The 25,708-nt window shown below is 35.3% G+C and overlaps 9 protein-coding genes across 15 annotated transcripts; 4 read left to right on the top strand and 5 right to left on the bottom strand.

Annotated features, from left to right (window-relative positions):
• The first annotated feature begins 72 nt into the window (after positions 1 to 72).
• On the top strand, positions 73 to 2,754 carry LOC104748227 (UPF0725 protein At1g02770-like). 2 transcript variants are annotated; one of them, XM_087486881.1, is made up of 3 exons: positions 73 to 211; positions 1,768 to 1,951; positions 2,042 to 2,754. In XM_087486881.1, exons 1-3 carry the CDS (start codon positions 116 to 118, stop codon positions 2,557 to 2,559), a joined length of 798 nt encoding a protein of 265 aa, XP_087343007.1. In that variant the 5' UTR covers positions 73 to 115; the 3' UTR covers positions 2,560 to 2,754. The 2 variants fall into 2 exon arrangements, with proteins under 2 accessions (XP_087343007.1, XP_019092603.1); XM_019237058.2 differs by lacking the exon at positions 73 to 211 and adding an exon at positions 1,216 to 1,639.
• A 586-nt stretch (positions 2,755 to 3,340) lies between these two features.
• Positions 3,341 to 4,966, top strand: LOC104748226 (uncharacterized). The gene is made up of 4 exons (XM_019236686.2): positions 3,341 to 3,549; positions 3,906 to 4,250; positions 4,331 to 4,516; positions 4,607 to 4,966. The coding sequence occupies exons 1-4, from the start codon at positions 3,472 to 3,474 to the stop codon at positions 4,883 to 4,885; spliced, it is 888 nt and encodes a 295-aa protein (XP_019092231.2). The 5' UTR covers positions 3,341 to 3,471; the 3' UTR covers positions 4,886 to 4,966.
• Positions 4,967 to 5,128: 162 nt separating this feature from the next.
• PDIL1-6 (PDI-like 1-6) lies at positions 5,129 to 8,342 on the top strand. Of its 2 annotated transcripts, XM_010467315.3 has the most exons (12): positions 5,129 to 5,944; positions 6,097 to 6,226; positions 6,326 to 6,494; positions 6,636 to 6,754; positions 6,864 to 6,944; positions 7,029 to 7,118; positions 7,218 to 7,289; positions 7,378 to 7,446; positions 7,532 to 7,612; positions 7,703 to 7,837; positions 7,940 to 7,993; positions 8,076 to 8,342. In XM_010467315.3, exons 1-12 carry the CDS (start codon positions 5,427 to 5,429, stop codon positions 8,169 to 8,171), a joined length of 1,614 nt encoding a protein of 537 aa, XP_010465617.2. In that variant the 5' UTR covers positions 5,129 to 5,426; the 3' UTR covers positions 8,172 to 8,342. The 2 variants fall into 2 exon arrangements, with proteins under 2 accessions (XP_010465617.2, XP_087344536.1); XM_087488410.1 differs by lacking the exon at positions 7,940 to 7,993 and having other exon boundaries at positions 5,298 to 5,944; positions 7,703 to 7,763; positions 8,089 to 8,342.
• Positions 8,343 to 8,373: 31 nt separating this feature from the next.
• On the bottom strand, positions 8,374 to 10,097 carry LOC104745933 (ras-related protein RABG3c-like). Its single transcript, XM_010467314.2, has 7 exons — positions 9,917 to 10,097; positions 9,754 to 9,806; positions 9,542 to 9,641; positions 9,198 to 9,344; positions 9,017 to 9,097; positions 8,746 to 8,891; positions 8,374 to 8,642 (listed from the first exon to the last, which is right to left on the bottom strand). Exons 2-7 carry the CDS (start codon positions 9,759 to 9,761, stop codon positions 8,576 to 8,578), a joined length of 549 nt encoding a protein of 182 aa, XP_010465616.1. The 5' UTR covers positions 9,762 to 9,806; positions 9,917 to 10,097; the 3' UTR covers positions 8,374 to 8,575.
• A 9-nt stretch (positions 10,098 to 10,106) lies between these two features.
• On the bottom strand, positions 10,107 to 13,239 carry HRD1A (RING/U-box superfamily protein). Its single transcript, XM_010467312.3, has 8 exons — positions 12,945 to 13,239; positions 12,206 to 12,770; positions 11,946 to 12,122; positions 11,657 to 11,806; positions 11,324 to 11,529; positions 11,004 to 11,163; positions 10,535 to 10,715; positions 10,107 to 10,447 (listed from the first exon to the last, which is right to left on the bottom strand). The coding sequence occupies exons 2-8, from the start codon at positions 12,736 to 12,738 to the stop codon at positions 10,340 to 10,342; spliced, it is 1,515 nt and encodes a 504-aa protein (XP_010465614.2). The 5' UTR covers positions 12,739 to 12,770; positions 12,945 to 13,239; the 3' UTR covers positions 10,107 to 10,339.
• A 140-nt stretch (positions 13,240 to 13,379) lies between these two features.
• LOC104745931 (Zinc-binding ribosomal protein family protein) lies at positions 13,380 to 14,601 on the bottom strand. Its single transcript, XM_010467311.3, has 4 exons — positions 14,491 to 14,601; positions 14,256 to 14,391; positions 13,719 to 13,820; positions 13,380 to 13,632 (listed from the first exon to the last, which is right to left on the bottom strand). The coding sequence occupies exons 1-4, from the start codon at positions 14,491 to 14,493 to the stop codon at positions 13,586 to 13,588; spliced, it is 288 nt and encodes a 95-aa protein (XP_010465613.1). The 5' UTR covers positions 14,494 to 14,601; the 3' UTR covers positions 13,380 to 13,585.
• Positions 14,602 to 15,215: 614 nt separating this feature from the next.
• Positions 15,216 to 16,859, bottom strand: LOC104745929 (pre-mRNA-splicing factor ATP-dependent RNA helicase DEAH1-like). 2 transcript variants are annotated; one of them, XR_760796.3, is made up of 4 exons: positions 16,589 to 16,859; positions 16,185 to 16,499; positions 16,030 to 16,102; positions 15,216 to 15,943 (listed from the first exon to the last, which is right to left on the bottom strand). XR_760796.3 is itself a non-coding variant. In XM_019237075.2 (4 exons), exons 1-4 carry the CDS (start codon positions 16,814 to 16,816, stop codon positions 15,888 to 15,890), a joined length of 582 nt encoding a protein of 193 aa, XP_019092620.2. In that variant the 5' UTR covers positions 16,817 to 16,859; the 3' UTR covers positions 15,216 to 15,887. The 2 variants fall into 2 exon arrangements, 1 of the variants encoding a protein (XP_019092620.2); XM_019237075.2 differs by having other exon boundaries at positions 16,275 to 16,499.
• Positions 16,860 to 19,761: 2,902 nt separating this feature from the next.
• Positions 19,762 to 20,479, top strand: LOC104745928 (uncharacterized). The gene has a single exon (XM_010467309.2). It carries the CDS (start codon positions 19,832 to 19,834, stop codon positions 20,285 to 20,287), a length of 456 nt encoding a protein of 151 aa, XP_010465611.1. The 5' UTR covers positions 19,762 to 19,831; the 3' UTR covers positions 20,288 to 20,479.
• A 32-nt stretch (positions 20,480 to 20,511) lies between these two features.
• Positions 20,512 to 24,953, bottom strand: LOC104745927 (ATP binding microtubule motor family protein). Of its 4 annotated transcripts, none has more exons than XM_010467307.2 (12): positions 24,381 to 24,953; positions 23,920 to 24,138; positions 23,433 to 23,606; positions 23,218 to 23,319; positions 23,033 to 23,110; positions 22,842 to 22,923; positions 22,377 to 22,536; positions 21,987 to 22,289; positions 21,663 to 21,881; positions 21,226 to 21,571; positions 21,073 to 21,138; positions 20,512 to 20,992 (listed from the first exon to the last, which is right to left on the bottom strand). In XM_010467307.2, exons 1-12 carry the CDS (start codon positions 24,516 to 24,518, stop codon positions 20,813 to 20,815), a joined length of 2,067 nt encoding a protein of 688 aa, XP_010465609.1. In that variant the 5' UTR covers positions 24,519 to 24,953; the 3' UTR covers positions 20,512 to 20,812. The 4 variants fall into 4 exon arrangements, with proteins under 4 accessions (XP_010465609.1, XP_010465610.1, XP_087344534.1 ...); XM_010467308.3 differs by having other exon boundaries at positions 23,433 to 23,603; positions 24,381 to 24,828; XM_087488408.1 differs by having other exon boundaries at positions 22,719 to 22,923; positions 23,433 to 23,603; positions 24,381 to 24,795.
• Positions 24,954 to 25,708: the final 755 nt, after the last annotated feature.

The following is a 25,708-nucleotide window of genomic DNA, read 5'->3' as shown; positions in this document are numbered from 1 at the left end:
CTTAAAGTCTTAAAGCCGGCGTAAATTATGGGACTAATAAATACAAAATTTTCAGTTTTTAATTATCAAACGAAACCTATAAATCGTTTAAAAAAAAGAAAAAAAAAAAAAAGGCATGGATTGGACCGTGATTTCGAGATTTGGGGCTGAACATCAAGAGACGTTATGCCGTGCGGTGGAAGATTACTGTTGTCGACTGGAAGAATCCGATGTATGTGTAATCCTTTCTATCTTTTTATTTAATTTTAGGATTTGTTTGTTGGAGTTGAAGATATTCGTCCTTTAGGGTTGTCGCACAGAGTTAAAACCCTAGAGTTGTTCTGTTGCTAGCTAAGTGAATATTTTGTTTTGTTTTGTTTTTTTCCCCCTAATTAATTAGCGTTTCGATGTCGAGGGAATCGAAGCACCACCAGGGGACATTCCACTGATAGCCTACGACTGTCCCGTCTTGGTCAAACTTTATGTTAGTGCGGGGCTTCATCGTTGCCCTGTTCGTTTCATCATTTAGCATTTCCATCTAAATGGTTCATTTAAATGATACATCTAAATGATTCATCTCAACGTTAATTGACCTAATTAACAAGAAAAAAAAATAGTTCATTTAGATGATGCATCTAAATGCAAATGAGTTTGTTTGATTTATTTACCTTTTCATCTATGGATTTGAATAGAAAATGACTAATATGCCCATGTTTTGAAATAATACCTTTTTAATCTTAATTTTAACTATATTAATTTTAATTACTGATATTTTTATTCAATACCAAACAAAAATGTGATTTTACGTTTTTGGCGTGAAAAAATGATTTTGTGTTTTTTTTTTTGTGGAAAAAGTGAATTTACGTTTTTGGCGGGAAAATGTGATTTTACGTTTTTGGCGGGAAAATATGATTTTGCGTTTTAGCGGGAAATTGTGAATTTACATTTTTTGCGGGAAAAAGTGAATTTATGGTTTTGGCGGGAAAATGTGATTTTACGTTTTTGGCGGAAAAATGTGATTTTACGTTTTTGGCGAAAAATTATGACTTTACGGTATTGGTGGGAAAATGTGATATTGTAGGTTTAGCGGAAAAATTAGATAATGTATTTTTGGCGGGAAAATATGATTTTACGTTTTTTGGCGAGAAAATGTGATTTTACGTTTTTGGCGGGAAAACGTGATTTTACGTTTTTGGCGGAAAAATGTAATTTTACGTTTTTGGCGGAAAAATGTGATTTTGTGTTTTTTTTTTTTGCGGAAAAAGTGAATTTTTTTGTTGGTAAATTTTTTTTGACTTTATGATTTTGGTAGGAAAATTGATTTTAGTTTTGGCGGGAAATTTATCATTTGTTTTTGACATTTTGTAAGAATTGTAAAAATATTATTTATAATTTTGTAGATAAATAGTTTTTTTTTGTATAATAAGGATATATTTGTAATTTGTTATTTTTGGATGAAGCATCTCCATCCAAATAGTTCAACTAGAATCATTCAAATGAGTTTCAAATTTTTGTCTAAAATTTTAAAACTCATTCAGATGATCCATGTGAATGATTCTGGATGATGTTCATTTTTTGACAAAAAACGAACAACATTTGGATGAACCATTCAGATGGTCCATCTAAATGAACAAACGAACATGGCCACAATATGTTGGAGGTAATTTAAGAAGAACTTGTCTCCTCTCCATCATATCTTATCTCTCTTGGTGTGTTGATATATATCAACTTCCAGCAGCATGTTTGTTCTCGTATATATATGATCACCTTCAACTTCTTCTTTCTCAGGGGACAAACTTCAAGCTCGAGGCCGTTACGAAATTCAACAAGTCGCCGAATTTTCTGTCCCCTTACTACATCACTTTGCTTGCACAAGATTCAGTTAGCGGTTCGCATCTAACTTTTCAGGTTCTAGTTGCTGAACAAAGTGTCGGCAGGTTGGACATGGTCGTTGAAATTGCTAGACCTAAAGGTAAAAAACATCAATTGTTCGCTTTTCACTATAAAAAAAATTCTCACTCTTGCTGATTAATATTGTTGCTTGTTGCATATATATATATAGGTGTGACCACCAAGGAACCCCCCATACCTTGTGATAGTTTTTCAGTGGGTGATAAATTGCCTGAGTGGCCGGATTCTTTCAGTGATACAAAACGATTTTACGTGGTGAAGGAATCGGAGTTGCAAAACAACGATTGGATTTATCTGTATTTGGAACTTGTACTCTGTGTTGATAGGGTCGGAATCTCAGATAGCGATCTGTCCAAGCTGAGGATTGTGAAAGCGGTGATAGAAACCAAGGAAGATATGCTGCTGCCAGATGAGATACTCAACGCCAAAACTGCAGTGGTCTACATTACTTTTAAGGGCATGGCCAAGGCTCAGGTTGCTGGTGAGCATGATGAACGTAAAGCTATAGTTAGAAGAATCCTCATTACAGGACTATTGTCTCTCACGGGTCGCTTGATTGGAGAGAATCCATACATAGACGACTTTGACCCTGTTACTTTTTTCAACTCTCCCGCGCATACAGACGCTGTGCGTCGTGCTCTGGAGCTGCTGCCGCCGTATATGCGTTAACCTTAATAGTTTTTGTTTTCAAATATGGATCAGATAAATTAATCATTTTTTTATGTGTTTCTCCGAAGTATGTGGAGATCTGTCGTTAGATGATCATATTTTCTATGTTGTTTCATAAATTAACAACCTGAAAACTAGAGGAAACAAAAATTTAAATTATTATTTTGGTTTTGCTTTTGGCAAGAGTCTATAGAAGTAGAGATGAGCACAATCAAATTTAATACACCCTCTATAACTCATAAACAATACAAACTTATGGATTAAGGATTCTTTTGTAGGTACAAACTACAAAGTAGCCTGTCCAATTTGACATTTAACTTCTTTCATGAGCTTTGGTTTTTATAAAGACACCTAAAAGTTTAAATCAACTAGTACGATACAACCTTAGTTCCATAATAGCATTCCACTAATCAAAAGTTAAAAAAAACAACGGTGATGCCAATGTAGAAGATACATCTAACAAATCATAGCTAGACAAGTAAGCTCACTCCACCGATACTCATTTACTCACTCACTCCCAAAACTTAATCTAATAAATAGGTCTAGATTCAATCTCGGTATGCCTCAACCACAAGACACCCAGTACTTCACTTTATTTTTATTTTTTTCCCCTTCTCATTCTCTGTTCTTTTTACCAACTCTGAAGAATGACACTCCTAAATTAGAAGATCTCTATCTCTATCAACGGCTAGTATCTCACTTCTCCAGCTACTGATCATTTTCTCGTCACAAAAAACAAAACTCTCTTGTTAGGTTCTGTCTTATTCCCCACGTCAAAAATGTCTTTAAACTAACCACATTCTCTGTTCTGATTAGAAAGTCTCAAATCCTCTGCTATATTTCCAAATCATCTCTCAGTTTTTTTGAGTGTTATATACGTATATATTAGGTCGAGTAATTAGTAAAAGCACGATGCTTTCCACGAAGTCGGAATCAGACGTAACAAGCCTCGCGGCTTCGTCGTCGTCACTATCACGATCTTCAAAGCCGGTCACGTGACTCTTGTTGGAGTAAGCTTGAAATTAAAGAAGATTCTAGATCAAATTAGAGTTATGGAAATTAGAGATTATATTTAGGAGTTATCTAAATATAATAATAAAAGAAAGTATAGGAAATAAGAAGTTTAGTTTAACATTACACCAAAAAAAAGGAAATAAGAAGTTTTCTATAAAGATTAGTAAGTTTGTTTAGGATTTTTTTAATATATAAGGAGATGATAGGTTGTAGCATAACTTATGAATTGAGAGATACTGAGATTGTGAAAGCTTAAATTTTTGAGTTATTTTTCTTAAGCTAAATAAAGAGAGCTATTCTTTATATTTGAGTTATATATATTTTGATTCTAGAACTCTTCCACCTCCGTCATACAGCCTAATCAGATGGACTCGCCCACACATGATTCTTCCTCCTTGGGACGTCACTCTCGTAACTCATGGGCGAGTAGATTCTCCGGGTTGTTCCGATCATCGTCTTCAGGTAGAAAAAGCGTCAGGAAATGCATGTCTAACGAGAAAGAATGTAAGGTTATTATACTTGAAGAAGGCCGCTCGTACGATGAAATGGACGACGTGACGTCTATAAGAAATTGTCAAGCACTACTTGCTGTTTTCGCTTTGGTGGTTCTCTTCACCTTCTTATGCTTCATCTCATGGGGAGCTAGTATACCTTACAAGGCTCAAATCTCTGTAAAGGTAATAATTTATAATTTATTAGAATTAAATTTATGAATTCGAAATTTGTGGTTAGTGATTGATAGAAAGTGATCATGCAGACGTTCGAACTACACAACTTTTATGTTGGTGACGGATCAGATTTCAGTGGAGTACGTACCGCAATGCTTACTATAAATGGAACACTAAGACTTAGTATTTACAATCCTGCTCCAGTATTTGGTGTTCATGTCAGTTCCACTCCAATCAATCTCTTCTTCTATGAACTCCCTATTGCCACTGGTCAGGTAATTTTAATTTTTTTACTAGTTTGGGTTTGGATTTTGCTTTTGGATACATATGATTTGGTATGACACATATTGTCTTAATTTTAGCAGTTGGAAGAACATCATCAACGTAAGAAGAGCAGAATAATGGAATCAGTGGTTATAGAAGGGAGAAGAGTTCCATTATATGGCGCCGGAGCAAGCCTAGAGGCAACGGAGAGAGGTGGAAAGATTCCGGTGAAGCTGAAGTTTGAAGTTCGGTCTAGAAGTAATGTGGTTGGCAAACTGGTCAGGATTTGGCACACGAAGCGAATCTCATGCACATTTGTCATCGATGTTGCTATTAATAAGCCCATACCGTTCAATGAGCGTTCTTGCCGCTATACATAATTGCAACACCTATTTGATATGTAATACTCCCTCCGTTTCAAAATATAGGATGCTTAAGGTAAAGCACACATATTAAGATAATTTACTTTTTTTTCAAAAAGTATCATATATATTTAAATTAAAAAGATTCAACCAATAATAAAGAAGACTGCATAAGTAATGATTACAGATTATTAAATATATATTAAAATTTGCATGGAAAGTTATAAGACATCTTATATTTTGAAACAAATAAAAGAGGCTAAAACATCTTATATATTGAAACGGAGGGAGTATTTGTTTTGGTTATATTGGTATTTCATATTTACTTTTTTTTTTGGGGTCAAATTTACTGTTTACTATTTACTGGTCAATATTCAAAACAAAGATTTGTTTGATTAGTATTTAATACTCCCAAAAAAAGATTAATCTTAATTAAATTACTTAATAAGCTCCCGCCGTGAATCATGGTGAGATTTACAATTCCGAAACACTCTCTTCGTATCAGAACGATCACTTCTTCGTCGACTTTTCAAAATCCGACGAGTACCCAGTAACAATCATGTCGATGAAACCAAAACCCAATTCTAAATTTTCAATCTTGTTCACTTTTCTCGTACTTCTCAGTTTCTTAATCGTCGTGGTTCGTTCCTCTGATGTCGCCGTCGAAGGTAAAGAAGCCGGATCCGAGGGAGATTTAGATGATTTGGAGCAACTCTTAGCGGTGGACGAACAATTGCAGGAAGAGAGACCGGAGCAACAGTCTGAAGCGGAGACGGTGAGTAAGGCGCAGAGGATCGTTGTGGAACTCAACGGAGACAATACGAAGAGGTTGATCGATGGGAACGAGTATGTGATGGTTTTAGGTTACGCTCCTTGGTGTGCTAGGAGTGCGGAGTTAATGCCGAGATTTGCGGAAGCGGCGACGGGTTTGAAAGAGATGAGTAGTTCTGTTTTGATGGCTAAGATCGACGGTGAGAGGTATTCGAAAGTTGCGTCGCAGCTTGAGATTAAAGGTTTCCCAACGCTTCTTCTGTTTGTTAATGGCTCATCTCAGCCTTACACTGGTGGATTTAGCTCGTAAGTTCTTTAATTGATTACGAGAGCTTTGAGCTTTTAATTTAGAGGGTTTTTAGTGTAATATGGGTCTGATGATAGGGAGTAAGCATAGTTAAGCATCAGCGGTAATGGATTTGGTTGTGATTTGTTTGTTGGTCTTGTGTTGTGTTCAGAGAGGAGATAGTGATTTGGGTGCAGAAGAAGACTGGTGTGCCTACTATTAAACTTGATTCAGTTGATAAAGCTTCAGGATTTATGAAGAAGCATCATACTTTCATTCTCGGACTATTCGAAAACTCTGAGGTATTGAATTCAGATGGTGATCCTTGGATAGATAGATTCATTTGTTTAGAGTAAGACTGGTTTTATGTAATGTAAATTTTGGATACGTTGTTTACTCAGGCTTCTTCTGGATATGATGAGTTTGTAAAAGCTGCGTCATTAGACAATGAAATTCAGTTTGTAGAAACAAGTAGTAGTGATGTCGCCAAGCTTCTCTTCCCTGACCTTAAAACCAACAATGTGTTTGTTGGATTAGTCAAAACTGAGGCTGAGAGGTACACTGCATATGGTAAGCTCCCTGATGTTATAATATTCCCCCCTTATCAAATACTGCTTCTTTTTGTCAAATATATTTTGGTGGATGCAAAGCTTACTCTATTGTGTGGTATATTATATTCCAAATTACGAGTCTTTTGCACTGATCATGCAGATGGACCTTGCCAAGCCGAGAAGATATTGGAATTTCTGAACAGTAATAAATTCCCGTTGATTACAAAACTGACTGAATCCAACACCGTTCGTGTTTACTCCAGTCCGGTCAAGCTTCAGGTGAGAAGTTTACACTTAAACTTGTATCCGATTTAAATTTCATTCTATCTCTATTAGTTGTTATGATAATTTTTCACTTACACTGTTGTGGTATCATATTCTTGATTAGGTTATGGTCTTTTCGAAGACTGATGACTTTGAAACTCTTGCTCAGTCTCTAGAAGATACTGCAAGAAGGTTCAAATCAAAGGTATTTTCTTAGACCAAATCATTTAAAGGCCAAATGGACTTAGTAAACCCTCTCTTGTATTTATGTGTATGCTATGCCTTGCAGCTTATGTTGATATATATTGACATATCAAATGAAAATCTCGCAATGCCATTCTTGACCTTATTTGGGATAGAAGATACAAAGAAAACAATTGTAAGTTATCTGAATAAGCTCTTATACTTGTAGGCTATGCATTTCTTGATTTACTGATAAAGCTACAAACCACGTGATTAATATCAAGTTCTTTAACAGGTTGCTGCATTCGACAACAACCTGAACTCCAAGTTTTTGCTCGAGTCAGATCCATCCCCTAGCAATATAGAAGTACAAACTTCTTCAAAACTCATTTTTTTACCTTCATAGACATTTACAAAACTCATTGATGTGATGTATATTGAATCTTGCAATGCAGGAATTTTGTTCAGGACTTGCGCATGGAACTGTTTCACCTTACTACAAGTCAGAGCCAATTCCAGAGAATGTGAGTCTGAAAAACACTTTTTCTTCTATATGTTATTTTAAGGATGATTATAATGTGGCTAAACGATGGTTCTTCACATCTGCAGCAAAATTCAAGTGTTGTGGCTGTGGTCGGCAGGACTTTTGATGAACTGGTCTTGAAGAGCCAAGAGAATGTTCTTCTAGAGGTCTGTGAATAGAGCCCTTCTTCTGAACGAAATTCATATTAAAGTAAATTATGAAAATGGATGTAACATTGAGTATGATCATGGAAACAGGTACACACACCATGGTGTGTTAACTGTGAGGCTGTGAGTAAACAAGTTGAGAAGTTGTCGAAACACTTTAAAGGGTTTGAGAATCTTGTGTTTGCAAGGATAGACGCTTCTGCCAACGAGCATCCTAAGCTAGAGGTATAAAAGAATCGCAAACTGATAAGAGATACAGATCCCTCTCGTGTGATTATAATTGGATTATATTTATGATCATGATGGTGTGTGTGATGGTTGATGCAGGTTGATGATTATCCGACAATCTTGCTTTACAAAACCGGTGAAAAGGAGAATCCGGTAAAAACTATTTTGATTTCTTCAGTTCTTTTTTCTTTTTCCCTCCAGGAAGCTTTTCTCTTACACCTTTTGTATTGCACAGTTAAAGCTGTCGACGAAATCCAGCGCGAAAGAAATGGCTGTTTTTATCAACGGAGAGTTGAAACCAAAGGATCGGTCTACTAAAGATGAGTTATAGAGTGCATCTGGAATCTGATGTAGGGATCAATATAATAGTTTAAACCAGAAAAAGAAATGTAATGGAGCTTTTGAGGAAAGTACACAGAATAATAACATAGAATGAAAGATAGATATTACAATGTTACTGTAGTTATAGCGAAGTTAAGAAAAGTTGATCTTTTTCCTCGCATTTATATTTACATTAATGACATCTTGCAAAATTTACCACAACCTGAAGAGATTAAGAATGAAACAAGCGACCAAAAATTCCATACAGCAAAAAAGTTAAGGAACCCAATTCGTTTTAATTGCAGAAAGAAGTGCTTATGCTAATTGATACACATCAGGATAATGCCAAAGAAACAAAAAAGCTCACTCTTTTAAAATACATGTTCTTTCTAATAAACCTTGCAACAAAGTTGGTTAGCATTCACACCCAGTTGATCTTTGTTGCCGTGCCCCAGCTACATCAATAGTGTCCGGAAGGTACCTGCGAGGCATTAAAACAAAGAAACTGAGAAAAGTTCAAAGAGAAACTCAATTTGATGAGAGTTGAGATGATGTAGGAGTTTTGCTAAAGTGTTTGGACTTACACTTCTTCTTCAGGTTCATTCTTAAGAGCATTTTTGGCAATGCATTCGAAAGCTGCATCGACATTGAATCCTTCTTTGGCTGAAGTCTCGAAGTAAGGAATGTTGCCCTTGGATGCACACCAAGCCTTTGCTTTTTTCTCAGAAACCTGAAAGATGAGGTATCTCTGTCTTTAGCATAAATTTGTCAAAACTCTTACTTCACTTTAGAGAGAAGGATCTAAATAAACAACAAGCCTCCGTATGAGTTTCTGAAAAAAAAACAGCTTATTACCACTCGACTCTTTCCACCGTCAACATCTGTCTTATTCCCCAACACAACAAACGGGAAGCTTTCAGGATCCGAAGGACTAGCCTAAACACACTCAATAAAAACCAATTAAGTCACTGATATGATATAGAAAACATTCCAAAAGAATATGATACAGTATGTATGAGGATGTTTCGTTTGTAACCTGGATCAAGAACTCTTCCCTCCAGTTATTAAGATTGTCAAAAGATTTCATGACATTGACATCATTCACAAGAACACAACAGTCCGCTCCTCTGTAGAAAGCAACACCCAGACTTTGAAACCTTTCTTGCCCAGCAGTATCCCAAATCTATACATGGGAACACAACATTACTTTATTCCTATTTGTATTTAGACACTAAAACACTAATCTTCTTCTTTTGAGAAGAACAAGAGTTGGATGATAACTCTTTCTCAAACATAAACTATCAAACCAAGAAACTAACACTATGAGCAATAATAAACCTAATCACATTACATATTAGATAACACACTCAGTTAAATTACCTGCAAAGTGAACAACCTATCATCGATTTGAACCTCTTTGGTCAAGAAATCAGCTCCAATGGTAGCTTTATACTGATTACTAAACTTTCGATTCACAAACCTAACAAAATAAGATAAAAAAAACAACAGGTACTAATAATTCAATAAAACGAATCACAATAACAAGTTAAAAATCTCAGATCCTGAGGAGAGGAGTATAATAGAATACATACTGATTCATCAAGGACGTCTTCGAGCAAAAACGTAATTTATTTTGTTCCCAACCCTGAGCGAGCAAAAACGTAATAATCAATAATCAAAATGTGTCGTCATCAATGAACATCAAAAATCAAAATCCAGGGAGAATAATAGACAAAATAAATTAAAAAAATTTACCCACTGTCACCGAGAATAATAATTTTGTTGGTTCTTCTTCTCCGAGGGTAAAGGTTTGGTAGAGAGGCGATTTACGAATGTATTATTCAGCAATACAAATATTTCACCTTTTTATTTTAACCCGTGGATATCGTTTGGATATTACATACTGCTTTAGATAATGGTAAATTAAAATTGGAACATTAGAGAGTAATGCAAACCCAAGAATTAAATAACAACGGTTTATGATTCAGTCTGTTCATAATTTTTAGTCTCTCAAACTTACTAATTTCTATGACAATGAATTTAAAACATGTACACTTTTTTTTAGTCTGTTTTTTCTTTACTCTCTCTCTCTGGGAAGAACCACCAAGCTTTCTCCTTTCTCTATCTGCTCTGCCTCAGTTATATTACCTGAGTCTTTGCTTGTTTTTTCCACTGGATTTACTCTGCTGCATCCGCAACCGATTTTCCTTTGTTATCTGGTTCGCTTGTGGGCTCGGTGGATTCAGGTTTCCTCTTCTCTAGAAAATGAAGTCGGTTTCGCAAAATCTACACGAGAACGTTTCTGAAAGGATTATACACCATCTACTAGAAGCTATCCTGGAGTTTCACATTACTGAAATGGGGACGACATACCTCGAGGTGGGTCTCCAGAGATTTTCTCATTTCTTCCAGCTTAGTCTCTGACATATTTGCATAGGCTTGGGAGTTTTCACCAGGAAGGCTTTGTTGAGGAAGTGGAGACGGGTTAAAGGATGAAGCACGAGTTTGATCTGGTTCAGTTGACACTTGCTCTGTACCAGGAATACCCGGCGACCTTAACAAAAGGAACAAACATATTTGTCAGTTTATCCCTCTATCACATATAAAGGAGTCAAGAGAGGATGGCAAAAGTTAAAATAGCTGAAGAACATGAACTCCAAGTATAGAGATCACATGTAGATGTATCCTTTGATCTTTTCATATCTTAAAGCTTCTTAAGAATCGTATTCTGATATTTCTCTATTTATACCATGCAGTCAGAATCCTACGGAACCTAAAAACTAAATCACCTTAGGAGTTCTACACTCGAAACGAAGTATAAAGTCAACAGATAAATACGTACCATGCTACTGTTTTTGCAGATGGGTAAACCATTGATTTCCCGTACATGGACGCTGCAGAAGCAGCTGCTTGAAGCCTGGCGTGGTGCCTGCTCAAATTATCATTGGAAACGCCAGCAGAAGAACTTGTTTCAGAGCCCTGGTTGCCTGAGCTTGATGTACCTGCTTCGATGTCAACAAAACTAATTAGTCTCATGTACATAAAGGCTAAACTCAGACGATGTTTCATGTTCCAATACCAAAATTCTCAGAAGCAAACAAATATTGTGTATAAACAGGTTCCAGTTTTGTTGCAAATTTGCATGCGCAGCAATATGCTTACCTTGTTGGGAACCTTGGTGTACTCCACGTTGGCCTGCGGCTGCAGATGTGGCATTCTCAGGAGGTACAACAAGTGCTCTGCAAGTAGGACAAGTCTGCTGTCGCTCCAACCATGATCGAAGACAATGCACATGAAAGAGATGCCCGCATATCAGTTTCTTCGCATTTGTCATCTCTTCACGGCATATGATACATGTAGCATCACTTCTGCATATTAGAAAGAAATGAAGAACCAATGACATAAGAAGCCATCCAAAATGCAGAAGCCCAAATTCAGAATTTTGCCTACTTTTTAAGTGGATTCATAAGAAAGAATGTGATATCTGAAACTTACGCAACAAGTTCTTCAGGAGTTGCATCAGGAAACCTGTCGTTCATATTCGACGTGATTTTACGATAACGAAGGTAATCGGAAACACGAATCTGGAAGTTCCTGAAGGTTTCGTAGAGCTCCCGTAACAAGTGCAAAGGCACACCATAGTTCCTAAACAGATAATAAGAATATTGGTAAGTCCAACAACAAAGAGTCTTCTAACCAAGTCTGTCTAAGCATCTTTGATTCAAGATGTTTCATTCTTCATTATAGATTCCTGAATATAATATAACAGGATGGAAAAACTTACATGAATATGACAAAGAAGAAGCAGATATACATGGACAAGTGAAGCAGGTCACGAATAAGCTCCAGATAGAAAGTATAAACTGGTTTCTTCTCCCATTGACCATCCATGATCATATCAGTGACATAGAAAACATACTTCACGAAAATAGCAACAGTCGTTGTCGCCAAGATCATATACCTATAACAAAAACTTATAATCAGCTACATAATATCACAAGTACAAGTGACAAATACAATGAAAAGCAGCAAAAACCAACTTACTCGAAAGAGAAGAAGAGAGAAACAGAAGCCTGGCGAGTCTGAATCAAATGACGAACAGAACTATACATAAAGAGACTATCCACAAGAAGAAGGAAACCCATAAAAGAGACAATACGAAAATGAGATAACTTAGACACAGAAGGAGTAGTCTCAATGAATTCAACTCTTTTCTGAGCAAGCCAATGTAAAGCCTTAATCAACAAAAGAGTCACAACCAAAGGAAGAAACCCACTAGAAAAGTCTTGTCGAAAGATAGTAATAGCAAAGAGAATCTCCATAAGCTCTCTCCAAGCTTGCTCATTCAGCCTCTCGATCTCTGCTTCCCTAAGTGATCCCAAGAAGATGAATTTGACCAAATGCCAGAGACTGAGCATAAGGACCAAACACATGTTGAGAAGCAGCACCAAACTGATCTTTGAGGTTGATAAATAAACCGTCGCTGGATAAAACTGGCCTCTGCTGCTGAAGGCATGGTAAATTACAGCCAGTGTCGCTATAAAACTAAGGCATGCGTATGTTCTTAGTCGTATCATCTTCTTCTTCTTCAACAATTTCAAAGATAGATCTGTGAAAAAATTATAACTTAGGAAGTAAGGAGCGGATTCAAATCCAACGCACAAGGGAATCAATCGAAGAGATCGAATTAAAAGAAGCGAATTTGAATTGATCCAATTACTAATTGAGAAGAAAGACAATGAGAAATTGTTAAAAACTCGATCTTTGCATAGGAAATATTAACCTGCAGCGAATTGGGGAAAAGGATGTTTTCTAGGAGAGAGAGAGGACTTGATATCGAAATCGCGAGGGGAAGAGAACGACAGTGACGGCGGAGAAAAACCAACGATGCGGAGGAGGAAAGAGCCAGTTTGCGGTGTTTCTATGTTTTTCCGATTTAAGACCAATTTTTTTAGTTCTTCGCTGCTGGTTTCTTAAAATTCCAATTATACCCTTGCTTTCCTTATTTATTAGTCATTACAATTTACAACAAACACTACAAGTAATGCAATTTATTGTTTTTGAGAGTTCCAAAACTCGATTTGATTTTATAATTTGGAATAAAATGCGCAAGTTGTTCAAATGATTTGATTTAGTTTGCATTAGCTTAAGATGTAAGAATCCAACATAATCAATCAAAACCGGGACATCAATGGATGTAATTTGTAAGAGGGGGACGTATGAAGAAGGCTAGTTGAAATGAAGTTGCAAATGTAATGTGATATTTCAACAAAGTTCAAAACTTTTTCAAGTGAATAACAAAAACACGAAACAAAACCCATAAAACATAATTGTATCAGATCCTCAGGAATTGTGCAATCTTCAACTAGATGAGTACGAAAAAGCTAAGTTTTACTCCTTCCTGCGATTACTTGTACTGCCTCTTTATGCTGACGAAGCTGCTGCCTTGTTTCTTGGCTTGGCTTCAGTACCTATGCAACAAATGAATGCGCAATTTAAAACCCCATTTCGAATGGAAGAGAAAGAAAAACTCAAAAATCAATCAGAAAGTAAGTACCTTCTCTGAATCCAGTCTTGAACCGACGAGGAACATTACGGAGATACCTCATCCTTCCGGTACCAGTAGTCTTCCTCCTGATGGCCTTCACACTCCAGTTGTCTATATACAATCAAACACATAATAAGTATTCATTAATCTTGCAGCAATCACACTCGTTCATATATAAACTAACACACTAGTGGGACTATCAGAATTGAGTTAAGGGATTAAAAAAATGCACAACAAGTTCTCTAACTTGAACAGTAATTACAATTACACAACAAATCCTTTGTATCAAAGACATCCAAGAAAAGATAAAGCTTCTACATTTCAAGCTATAATCACAATCAACAACCAAGTCAATAGAGCTACAGACAAATACGAATAGATAAAGCTTGTCCTATTGATTATACACACTATGCAAATGCAAAACAAGCTCAAACGAAGCACTGACCAAAATGGGGAGAATGAACTTTAGCATACACTAATGCAAATCTAGATCGAGAAAATGAAACAGATTAGGAGATAAACAAAAAAAAATGAAGAGTTTCTTACAAGTCCTCTTGCGAGCAGCAGGGTAAGCACAAGCCGAGCAACGACTCTTCTGGATGTGGAAACTACGACGACCACATCTCACACACAGAGTGTGAGACTTGTTCCTCCTCTTACCGAAACTTCCTGTTCCCTTTCCCTGAAATACTCATCAACAACAAAAGTTCAGACAATGGTTTCTAGGGTGACGAGAATGAGTAGCGAGAAGAGAGAGAGAGGGGGAGGAGAGATCACCAACCATTGGAGCGAGTTGTGTGCAGAGAAAACCCTAGGATTCGGCTTCAGCGAAGAAGAAGAAGCTCATCTTTTAGTGACGGCCAATTTATATGAAGGTGCGATTTCTGTTTCTAGGGTTGTACTTAAATTAATGGGCCTTTGTATGTAACATTAATGGGCCTAATTGCAAAATTGTAACTTATTTTGCCCATCAACAAGGTTTAACAAACTTTTTAAACATATAGAATGTATACCTTTTTGTTTTTCAAAGATTATTTCTGCTGGATTAGTTTTATTATAAAAGAAAATCATTTGAAGGGTGATTTAAAAATTTTATACACCAAATGTTTTTTCTTTTCTTTTCATGTGAACTTCTGAAATATACATTTATTATGGAAGAGTACAACTAGTGTTTAAAACAACCTGAGGATAAGTTATAGAGAGACAAAAAAAAAAAGTTAATAGAGAAACAAAACACACTGCTAATCCTACACAGAAGCAACGATTCTCTCATATTCAAACAAGTCCTGCAACCAAAAGGGGTAACCTATAGCCACATAAGATTGACCAACAACATCTTTTGTAGCACTTTGAGCTTGAAGAAAAGCTCATATGTTATACTCCCTCTATATCATAACAGATGATGTTTTAGGATTTTTACATGAATCAAGAAAAACATTTATTATTTAACAATAAATGTATTATTTATTTTTAATAATATATTTTTATAATTATTAACCAATAATATTTCATCAAACTCTTAAATTTTCATTTAATGATTCTTGAACTTTGCAATTTCTTAACATTAATTGATAAAAGTATATAGAAAATCATCTATTCTGATACAAAATAAAATCCTACAACATCATCTATTCTGATAGAGAGGGATGAAGGTTCTTCTGATACTAGTCTCCTGCTTTTAAGTGTCTTCAAAAGCATCATAACATCTGGATTAACTCCATATCGTTAATCCACATAAGATTTCAATCCAACGATCGATTGCAACTGTCCACTCACTGAAGATATGAACTCCTTTATCCGAAATTAACTCCATATCGCTTTTATGATCAGATTCTTTATTGATTGACAATCTGGATTAAGAACACGACCAATAAACTCTGAACATTAATCTCACGTAGAACAGAACTCCGGAAAATCCGGCAACACCCAACAAACACCAACCGAAAACTTTCTTCCACAAAAACCAAGTCTCACTTCAAGATTGTCCCTAGACAAATTCCCAGAATCTAGAAAGATGAATAGATGACCCTAGCCTCCCAAGAAGGTAAACACGATACTGTAGATCTCTACTAATCCAAAATAGGATAAAAGCTCAGTAAACCAGTTCGAAACACACTAAAAGGAACGGTTCCTTAGTCATCACTCAGCAGCTCAAAAATTTTGCAGTCAGAGGCTCAACTAGAAAAAGAGACCCGGAGCTCGCCCCACCCCTTTTGGCATCTTACAGTCAGTATCTGTCAAAAGAAAAAAGTTTCGTTGATGGTTAACTTGATAATAGTTTACAAAACATTTAGTAAACAGGATAGAAGTAATTACATACCATCTCTGATATCTTTGATTTGATAAAAATGAGGAGCTATTTCACTTAACAATGTGGGACTGATTCCTGTGACCTGATGAGATTTCCAAAACTGTGTTACTCACCGAGAAAACAGTAATAAGAAATGTAAAGAAAAGAAAACAGATGCAATATACCTGTCGCATCGAATTTGGAGAACTAAGATCCGAATATACCACAAATTGGTAAACTTTTATGAGTTAGCTTTTATTATACCAATCTCTTACCTCGTATAACGTCGATGATGAGTCAATGTGTTTCTTAACATAGGGACGTTTAAGAGACTGATAAGAACCATCCTTCGAAAGGGTTGCACATGTCATAAAAAACCCTGAAATGATGCATTTAGTTATCGCATCATCATTTCTATTGGATGACACTTCAATTTGTAGATCTCCTAAATTCTTTTTCTTGGATTTCCGCATGCTCCTGGCGTATTGCATACACGACACCTAAAATATCCACGTGTTATCAAGTTAGAGATAATTTCGGGAAACTACTTTTACTGACAATAATAAACCAAGTAAAAAAAAATACTTACGTTCACTTGGTTATCTGAGCACCAATCTTCAGAAAAGTTCGTTTCTCTCCAAGAATCATATATATCGAGCATGCAAAGATGATCTGATACTTTATTATCAAAGTTTTGGTAAACTAACCCACAAACAGAAACCATGGCAGCAATAGTAATGATTTCTTCAGAACATCTATATTTTTCTGAGCAAATGATCATTTTCGCTACCCTAGGTTCGACGGGTAATTCAGACATTTTGGCTCCCGACTTTGTTAGCAAACCCTCCTTGTTTATGGCACCTAATCCATATAACAATTCTAGCATGTTTGCTATACTTTGTGGCGGAAAAAGTCCCTATACAATTCAAAACCGGTTACAAAATTAAATATAAAAATAATCTTTTAATTCACCAGTCATCAAAAATTTATACCTCCATTTCCTCAAGAAATTCACGCATGGTTTCATCTCCACGCTTGCGAGGGGTTATGCTCTTAATCACTAAATTAGAATTCCGAGAAACCTTTTCGAATAATTTCGTTGCAAATGAATGATTGGCATCCGTAGGTGGGAAATCAAGCTTGTCCATAAGGTCTAGAGGTGATGTTGTTACACCTAGAGCTGCACAAGAGAAACTGTGTCAGACGGAATTCTATTTTCATATTCACTTTTTTCAAAACATGAGTTTAGAAACTGAAGTGGCTTACCCAATTCGATGCAAGGAGACACTAGAGCACTGTGAGGCCGGTCTTGTAGCAGATGCTTTAACCTTTCAGTAACCTATAGATGAACAATGCAACCAACATATAGATGAAGAAAGGAGAATTAGTTATGAAAAACGAGTTCACTTTTTCAATTTGATTTTACCCAATCTTATTAATTAATCGTCCTTTGAGATTATGAGATTTGCCACATGTGTTAGCTACCCATCTGGTGTACTCTGCTTTCATTATTGATTAATTTATTTTTTGGTCAAATTCATTAATTCGAATATTTTTGTAGAGTTGTAGTTTTCAATGACATCATTCTAACAAAGCTAGATAATGTCCATGCATTGCGTAGTTTTGAAATTAATATAATTATATAATTTTTTAAAGAGCTTAATAATTTATTGAATAAATTGATTATTTAATAGTTTATATTACATAAATATATATTTTTAAAAATAGTTTTCAAAACTTGTACAGAAATTATAAAAAATTTCCCCAATTATGGTTTTATAGATTTCTTAATTCATTCAATAGTTTTTCACAGTCCAACAAATGCAAGAAAACTTACCTATTATTTATTATATGATTTAGATTTATTATAAAAATAAATATTATTCGAGATGATTAATCGAAAACAAAAGATGCTTTTCTGAGATGATTAATAAAGTCATATATTAAAAATCATAGAAAAAATGATTCAATTATACCATTATAAGTGTGACCAAAACCTAACTTATATATATATTTACAATTCACAATAATTTAGTTTTAATAAATTGATATAAATATATTATATATATATATATATATATGTTAATTAACTATATACTCATAAATGATATATGATTAGAATAATAGTAATAAGTGAATAGAATTTTAAAAATAGTTACATAATAATTTCATGTAAATTATTTATCTTAAAATAAATAAAACATAAAAGCAAAATAGAAAACACGCGACATATCTTAAGGATGACAAGTAGAATTGAAAATAAAACTATTTATCTTGATGTTCATAATATAGGATTAATATATATGTAGTACTTCTATCCAAAAAAAAATTAAGAACAATTTAAATGATAGAATAGTTAAATATTTCATCATATTTTTTTTTAAAATATCACATATATTTATATCATATCTTACATATATATATCATACACACATGTTAAACTTCTTATAAACATAATAGCATATGCTACACATATGTTGGACTCTTACATAAATTATAGAAGAATTAAAAAAATTCAATAATTAAATATTAATATCTTTTATTATTTATTATATTTTTAATTGTCATTAATCATTCATTAGAATGCTATAAATACTATGAAGGTGGAAAAAATAACATAAACACAAATAAATCATTGCAATTAATTTAAATTTAATGCCTTAAAATATGGATATTATTTTAAATATAAGAGTTACAAAATATTTGATAGAATATGTAAGTTAATAAAATATGTGAAAAATTCATAAAAATAAATTTATTGTGAATAAAGAACTGATTTTTTTTGTTTGAATATAAAATTTTGAAATTACTATATATATAAATATATTACAGGAACTTCAAGCTAATCAAATTGTAATTTTTTTTTTTGGTAGAAATCAAATTATAATTTTAAATATACATTTTATTCTATCTTAAAACAAAATATGTATTCAGCTATTTCTCTATAAATATTTATAAATTTTATATATTAAAATATATTTTAGTGCCTACATAGCAGTGCTACTACACTTATCTTTCCGAACTTAAATTTTAAAAGATGAGGTTTTCCGAACAAAGAGTCTAAAACATAAAAAGAAAACCCATACGCATACATCCGGAGTCCATACCAAAAGGATCACCTCCACCACAACCCCGTTCTTACAAATGAATAATTTCATCTCTCATCTTTCAACTTAAATTTTGCCTGTTTTTTTTTGTGTCTAGCCAATTCTTTTTTTAAGATTACAATCATGTGTGTGAAATAATTCGACCCCTCCCATATGGCCAAATATATATATATATATATATATATATATATATATTCTATACATATGGCCAAATATATATATATATATTCTATATCAATTTAAGTGTGCGGTTTTAAGAAAAGAGAAAAAAAACATAGCTAGAATATCCAAGTTATTTAACTCATGAAGTAGGTCCATTGGTCAAACTCAAGAAACATGATTGTTGAGAAAGAGTACGGTTCCTTGATTCTCTTGAACAACGGTAATATCAGAGTACTGCATATACGTGATCCAAAATTAAGTCAATACTATTAACTTTAATTTAAGATCTTCAGATAAGCAAAAGACATGTTATAACATATGGACAAAGATAAACAAAACAAAAGAGAAAGATTTTATTCGTAGACATGACAAATTTACACTTTAGCCTTTTTGATGCTGAGTAATAGACACAAAAGGTGCATTCGCAAATACTATGAAGCTAAAGTAACATATCAACACATTAATAAAACATATAATTTGATTTCTATGACTTCAAAATTATTTATATATATGAGAAGATGATTGATCTGCCGACAAGAACATATCAGTTGCATTGAAGAGAGATGTTTCAGAAAACAAACATTTTCTTTCATAGAACACTTCACAGTCTCAAGTCCATCATTCTCCGAGCAGGTAAGAAACTCCCTAGACCGAAAACTCACTTCCCTTGTACATTTTGCAGATCAAATTCTCTCGATGGAGATAATATCTACGCAAGTTTCCTCAACATTTGGGAGTCTGATCTGGAAAACAGCATCGGAGGTCCATTAAAGTTGCAGCACAAGGTTCAAGAGCAAGAACAAGATCATCATCAAGAGAAGAAAACAGAACCTTGCTCTTCCCGTTCATCAAGAGATTGTGATACAATGGAGAAGAAGATTAACGAGATGTATATGATTGAGACTGGAGATATAGAACAAGCCCTTGACGTTGAAGAGGCGCTTCATTACTATTCTCGTATTAGAAGTCCCGTGTATCTCAACATCGTTGACAAGTTCCTCACTGATCTCTATTCTTAACCTATCCAAAGGCTATCATGTTCTTGATTTGTTTGGTTTTTAGTCTTCTGTTCTTGTTTATTTGTTTCATGTTTTACCAACAACATTTGATGGTGAATAGTTTCTCAGTTACAAGTACTTTGATGCTGGTGAATAGTTACACTGTTCATCACGATACTGTTTGAAGCTATATTAATCATCGGTTGGAACTCATACTTCAAGAACACCAAATAATATGGTATAGATAGAAGAAGGCAAGCTCATTAATAGCACAAATGCAATATTACATAGGTATTTCATCTTCTGCAATAAATCCATTACAAGAATCTGATAGAATTCAAATTGCAGTAGCAGGAACAGACTGCATCTATTACGTATGAGAAACTCTGTAATCATCCGTAACTCTTCGCTGTAAAGTTCTCAGTAGGCTGTAAACAGATAAGCTTCTGATCTCCAGTCCAAGCCAATAGGGGGGCACAACCGCACAAGCCCGAGATGAGGTCGATAAAAGGAGGACCAGTATTTACTCGAGAGTCTGATTATAGGTCAGTATCCAGTGGTAGAGACCAATACATTGTGCTCCCTAAGGCGTTTCTGGAAATGAGCAAGACGGTTCTGTAGTTGGAGTATACCTGCAGCCTTCTGAGATAGAATTGTGTTTAGTCTTGAAATGTAACCATCTAGCTGGTTTCCGGGTTGGTCTGCTTCAACCAGCAAGTTCATCTCCTGCGCAGGTGATTTAAAAGGGATTTTAGAGAATCTTAGCTTAAGCCATAGAACCGAAACCAACTGACCAAAATTCATACCTCTTTCACAATGTTCATGGTATCCTCAACTTGTTTACGGTGTGCATTCACAAGGTCTTCTTCTTCCTGGTAAAATTCATGAGAAACCATTTTTGTATCAAAGATCATTACGGCAGATATTGACTGATAGAGAATGCTTTAGCTGAATGTTACCTGCAGAAGTGCATTTAGGTTGTCATCAGAGTTTGACTTCTTCATATCGGGCCTTGGCATATCTCTTGACTTCATCTGAATAGTAGGTTTCGGAATTCTCTCCTGTGCCATACCGGTATAGGACGGCTCTAGTTTCCCATTTTTCTTCCACATTTGTTTCTCTTGCTCATAATCTGATGCATCAAAGTCATCGTTCTCTTCAGTCCACATCTCATTCACGTCATCATCATAGTTGGTTGGAGTTGGAAGTGCGGCCGACAAAGGAATCTTTGTGGACTCCCTTAGGTTCATGGTCGACGAAGATACATCTTTCTTAGAGGCGTTTCCCTTCGAAAGACTCTTAACCCTACAATATTCATAGTTTATGCAAAATTATATGAGATGCAGGAATGAACAGAAAAATAAGACAATATACAACAGCAAATGAATAAACCAACCTGTCTGCGTATCTTAACGTGTTAAGTGTGTGCTCGCATGATCCAGAGCTTGGCGATATGCACGATATCATTACAGTACGAGAATTTCCCATGAAGGAGTCCCTGAGAACTTCGGTTAACTTACTGCCTCTAAAAGGGATGTGACCTTGATCATTATCCAGAGCTCTAATACATTCCTTCAAGGCGAGTAAGCTCTTATTGATCTCTGCTCCTTCCAATCTGTGTCATATGATACAAACAATGTGTTTAAGCAAATAGTTGGACACATAATTCAAACTGAACAACTTGAAAAGTGTCATTATAAGATATGGTGTGAAGTGTTACCTTGTCTGCTTGTCATTGTCTGTTGTGTCTGCACCACGTTCACTTCCAGCAAGATCGATGAAAGAAAGTTTGCCAACGAGGCGAGGGGGCTTTGACTGATTTCCCTCAGCTGATTTTTTTATTGCGAGCTGAAGTATAGCATGGGAACGAGAGGATTCTTCATTTGCACCAGTGGTTCCAGTACTTCTGGTTGCACTTCCTCTCTCAATAAGCTCCATAATCGCATCTGTATCAGATACTCTATACTCTTGCAAACCAACGATGCATACTTGCTGCTTACCATCCTCTCTCATGCATAGCTTCCTATAAAGATAAAGAAATATTGAATACATCTACATAATAAGCATTGCAGTCAAGATCTAAAACTGCGTAAGATGCCTATCAACTTACTTCCTCTCACTGAGGAGATCATATAGCTTTCCTCCATAAATCTCAAAAAAGCTGACAAACAACTGAAACCCTTGGTTTCTGTATGTGTGGTGCATCAACCTCAGGATGTCCCTTGAAGCCTTAAGAGGCAAAGGCTTCATAGTATACGTTTTGCCACTACCTGAGAGGCAAACATAAAACCGAAGATGGTTCACACAGAGAAAACGGGTAAGAATATAGTTAAAGCAGACTAGTCTCTGTGTCTGATAAGTGTATGTTGATTATCGCGCTCCAAACAATTTTCACAGTTAAACTGAAAAGGCTTTTACATGCACAGTTTGGGAAAGTAGAGTAGGCCTTAACCTCCCACAGTAGAAACGCATGCCAAATACTTTAGATGGTGGATGTTAAGGTCTTGCTATTAGCTTGTCAGATTTTCCAGGAAAGTGATCTTGTGTATCTATGATTCCTTTGGAGATAATTTACCTGTTTGCCCATATGCAAAGCAAGTGGCTTTGATGCGCTGAAATATGAGGGGGACTACAGGCTCCACCGTCTCACGATAAACCTACAGAAATTTGAGAAATAAGCGCCAGAATAGGAACTGATTATAATGTAAAAATATTGTATTTAGTCCAGATTTATATTCAGTCCTTTTACTTTCAAACAGCACTTACCTCATCATTTGATACTTCCTCATCTAGCACGGCATCAAACACAAACTCATGCTTTTCAACATAAGCAGTTAAGTCAACCTGCAATCACAATGTAATCATACGTCAGTGAGTCAGTCTTAAGTGTCTTGCTACGGTGATGACTCGGACAATTGAGATTGCATAAATCCAAACTACCAGAAACTGACCTTCACTTTTGTTTCATGAACTGTTAAGCAATTGGAATGCGTGTCAATAATGTCTTCCTCGTTTTTTGTCGACTCCTTCTTGTTAAGTGGTCTCTTACGCACCTGTTCACAAACGATAAGGCAACATCATGATATAATAAAGATTAGTATTCGCAATACACAAAGCAGGGGAAATCAAGTGATTTTATATAGGAACTGAAGGATAGAAAACGTACAACAACTTTGATCTTAGCAACAGCGTTCATCTTCTCCTTCTCAGCAGCCAAGTTTTCAGCCAAAACGCGACTACGGTTAGGCTGCTTGTTGTAAGCTTCAAAGTCATCAAAGCTTTGGGTTTGACTAGGATTGAAAAGTGAGGGGCCATCTAGTTGGCTAGAGACTGGAATCTGCTGATAAGATAACCAAGTTAAAAGCCTACACAATATGCCCACAATGCCTAAAAGCAGAGAAACAAATAACCAGATGGTGTCATATAATTCATTTAAAGGTTTCATCTTCAAATTGGTTAGCAGACAATTACCCATGATATGGTCACAGAGGAAATAAAAGTTCTTTTACTAAAAATAGTCCAATAACCTAAAAGTGCAGTGTAAAGAGTCCACTCTTCCAGCAAGCAATCAATATTATAGATGTCCACCTAAATGCAGCGACATTTAAAGGCACTAAAAAGTTAAAAAAAGCAACTCTATCTAATACACCTACCTCAGGAAGAAGCTCAGTATCAAAAGAATGCAGATCTAAGAGCCCAGGACTAAACTCAGATTCATCATTGTTCTTCCTCTGGTTGGTGGGACGAGCACCGTATTGAGGAGTAGTGGGTTCCCCAAAAAAGTCGTTTCCTCCATTAAACCCTCTCTGAGCATTCTGGTATCCTCTTGTTGCTTGCCCACCTCCTTGCCCACCAGCATAGTATCCGTAATCCTGTTCATAATCCCAATCCCACCATTAGTTTTTAAAAAATCTCATACACTAAAACTTGGGTTCATAAGAAACTCAAAAACAAAATTTCCCAATACTTTAGATCGGAGAAATTGATAAGTCTCCCGGAGAATTTTCATTTTAAAAGATCTGAACTAACAGATCTTTACAGAAACTCAAAAAAAAGTTTAAATCGATGAAAATATACGGAGGAGGAGAAGAAAAGGATGAGATTCTGGGATTACATTGGCGGATGACTGAAAATGCTGAAGACCAGTGGATTGAAGCCATCTGCCATTGGAGGAAGACATGTCGAGAGGGTTATCGGAGAGCTGCCTCTGGTGATGAACCGCCGCTGCGCCAGATCTCTGTCTCCCGTTCATGACCTTTTAGCTCGAATCGGAGCTCCAAATGGATCCTTTAAATCGGATCTCGTCTAAACCACAATCCCCTAGCCGAAGCTTTGCTCGCTCTCGCTCTACCTCTCTCTCTGCTATCTCTCTATCTAATAACCCTTTTTGTTTCTCTTCTCTCTCTCTCGACAAGTTCAAATTAAAGCGCAGAGAGTAGAGAGAGAGTATTTTTTTTTGGTTGCTGCTGTTGCTTTCTCTCTCTCTCTCTGACGACGCTCCCTTAAACTCTCGATTTGTATTGTATGTCGTTTCAATTCTTCTTTTTAATTTATTTAATGGTAGATTTGTGGACCAATTCTACTGGTTTTTTTTTACTATATTTTATGGGATTTGGATTAGCATGATATTTGTAGTTACTAATTACTACTACACCTTTATACTACTAGTCTTGTGACTTCGTATTATGATCTTTTTGGTGAAAACTCTATTGTTTTTCTATTAAAAAAAAGTAAATTTTGGTAAATATCACTAAATAAAAGTTCTTTAAGTTTGATCCAAATGTTTTTGAGTTCTAAAGTAATTTTTGTAGTTGATTTGACCAAAATTATTTTCACACTTATTAAGTGAAAATTGTTTATAGAGTAATCAGGATAGCTTTCCAATTTAGATGGTGTAAAGTAGTTTTCTGTAAAGTGGTTTATTTTTTATATTCTGAATTAGCTAGTAGAGACCGCGATGATTGTTGGTTTTTCAAGTTTGAATTTTGCCGTTAAAAGAAAACAAAAGTGGTCGCCCCACTCTCTTGTTGTCTGTGAGAGATCGGTAATACGTTACGTTGTAAGAACTTTATCATTATCAACAAGAGATATTTTATGCATAAGAAAAAGAAAAAAAATGAGAACGTGTCGGCATAATACGTTTATCTCTCTCGAATATAAATCGAAGCAAAATATATAGATTTGTGTACTCAAATTAATCGGAAAACTAAAGAAGAGATCAAGTCTTTTTATTTTCAAACTTGAGCATATATATAGACAGTCTCCCATATGCATATATGGTCATACTAAAACAACGTCATTATTCTCCGATAATTTTGGGGGACATCAGACGTGTATATGTATCAAAAGGAGTGGTGATATTAAAATAAAAAAAATCGCGTGTTGTTATCCATATATATACACAGCTTCATGTATATGCATGTGTTGGTATTCTTAAATCTG

The sequence above is a fragment of the Camelina sativa genome, chromosome 15, assembly GCF_030686135.1.
Source record: "Camelina sativa cultivar CO46 ecotype springtype chromosome 15, ASM3068613v1".
Classification (NCBI taxonomy): domain Eukaryota; kingdom Viridiplantae; phylum Streptophyta; class Magnoliopsida; order Brassicales; family Brassicaceae; genus Camelina; species Camelina sativa.
Note: the sequence above shows the minus strand (reverse complement) of the source record. Positions and strands in the feature narration are given on the sequence as shown.

Bases quoted from the DNA above. Each gene is read 5' to 3' on its own strand.
- LOC104748227 (XM_087486881.1), top strand. From the start codon at position 116: ATGGATTGGACCGTGATTTCGAGATTTGGGGCTGAACATCAAGAGACG. The intron at 212-1,767 runs GTATGTGTAATC...CTTCTTTCTCAG, and splicing joins GTCGACTGGAAGAATCCGAT to GGGACAAACTTCAAGCTCGA. The intron at 1,952-2,041 runs GTAAAAAACATC...ATATATATATAG, and splicing joins TGAAATTGCTAGACCTAAAG to GTGTGACCACCAAGGAACCC.
- LOC104748226 (XM_019236686.2), top strand. From the start codon at position 3,472: ATGCTTTCCACGAAGTCGGAATCAGACGTAACAAGCCTCGCGGCTTCG. The intron at 3,550-3,905 runs GTCACGTGACTC...TTTTGATTCTAG, and splicing joins TATCACGATCTTCAAAGCCG to AACTCTTCCACCTCCGTCAT. The intron at 4,251-4,330 runs GTAATAATTTAT...GTGATCATGCAG, and splicing joins AGGCTCAAATCTCTGTAAAG to ACGTTCGAACTACACAACTT.
- PDIL1-6 (XM_010467315.3), top strand. From the start codon at position 5,427: ATGTCGATGAAACCAAAACCCAATTCTAAATTTTCAATCTTGTTCACT. The intron at 7,119-7,217 runs GTAAGTTATCTG...GTTCTTTAACAG, and splicing joins AAGATACAAAGAAAACAATT to GTTGCTGCATTCGACAACAA. The intron at 7,838-7,939 runs GTATAAAAGAAT...TGGTTGATGCAG, and splicing joins ACGAGCATCCTAAGCTAGAG to GTTGATGATTATCCGACAAT.
- LOC104745933 (XM_010467314.2), bottom strand. The intron at 9,345-9,541 runs GTAATTTAACTG...TCCCATGTATAG, and splicing joins ATAGGTTGTTCACTTTGCAG to ATTTGGGATACTGCTGGGCA. The intron at 8,643-8,745 runs GTAAGTCCAAAC...AATGCCTCGCAG, and splicing joins AATGAACCTGAAGAAGAAGT to GTACCTTCCGGACACTATTG.
- HRD1A (XM_010467312.3), bottom strand. From the start codon at position 12,738: ATGATACGACTAAGAACATACGCATGCCTTAGTTTTATAGCGACACTG. The intron at 11,530-11,656 runs GTAAGTTTCAGA...TCTAATATGCAG, and splicing joins ACTCCTGAAGAACTTGTTGC to AAGTGATGCTACATGTATCA. The intron at 11,164-11,323 runs GTAAGCATATTG...ACATCGAAGCAG, and splicing joins ACACCAAGGTTCCCAACAAG to GTACATCAAGCTCAGGCAAC.
- LOC104745931 (XM_010467311.3), bottom strand. The intron at 13,821-14,255 runs GTAAGAAACTCT...GATTGTATATAG, and splicing joins TGCTGCTCGCAAGAGGACTT to ACAACTGGAGTGTGAAGGCC. The intron at 13,633-13,718 runs GTACTTACTTTC...TTTGTTGCATAG, and splicing joins CAAGACTGGATTCAGAGAAG to GTACTGAAGCCAAGCCAAGA.
- LOC104745929 (XM_019237075.2), bottom strand. From the start codon at position 16,816: ATGTCTGAATTACCCGTCGAACCTAGGGTAGCGAAAATGATCATTTGC. The intron at 16,500-16,588 runs GTAAGTATTTTT...TGGATATTTTAG, and splicing joins GCTCAGATAACCAAGTGAAC to GTGTCGTGTATGCAATACGC. The intron at 15,944-16,029 runs GTATGTAATTAC...TTCTTTTGACAG, and splicing joins AATCAAAGATATCAGAGATG to ATACTGACTGTAAGATGCCA.
- LOC104745928 (XM_010467309.2), top strand. From the start codon at position 19,832: ATGTTTCAGAAAACAAACATTTTCTTTCATAGAACACTTCACAGTCTC.
- LOC104745927 (XM_010467307.2), bottom strand. From the start codon at position 24,518: ATGAACGGGAGACAGAGATCTGGCGCAGCGGCGGTTCATCACCAGAGG. The intron at 23,320-23,432 runs GTACGTTTTCTA...GTTTGTGAACAG, and splicing joins TTGCTAAGATCAAAGTTGTT to GTGCGTAAGAGACCACTTAA. The intron at 21,572-21,662 runs GTTGGTTTATTC...TGAATATTGTAG, and splicing joins ACGTTAAGATACGCAGACAG to GGTTAAGAGTCTTTCGAAGG.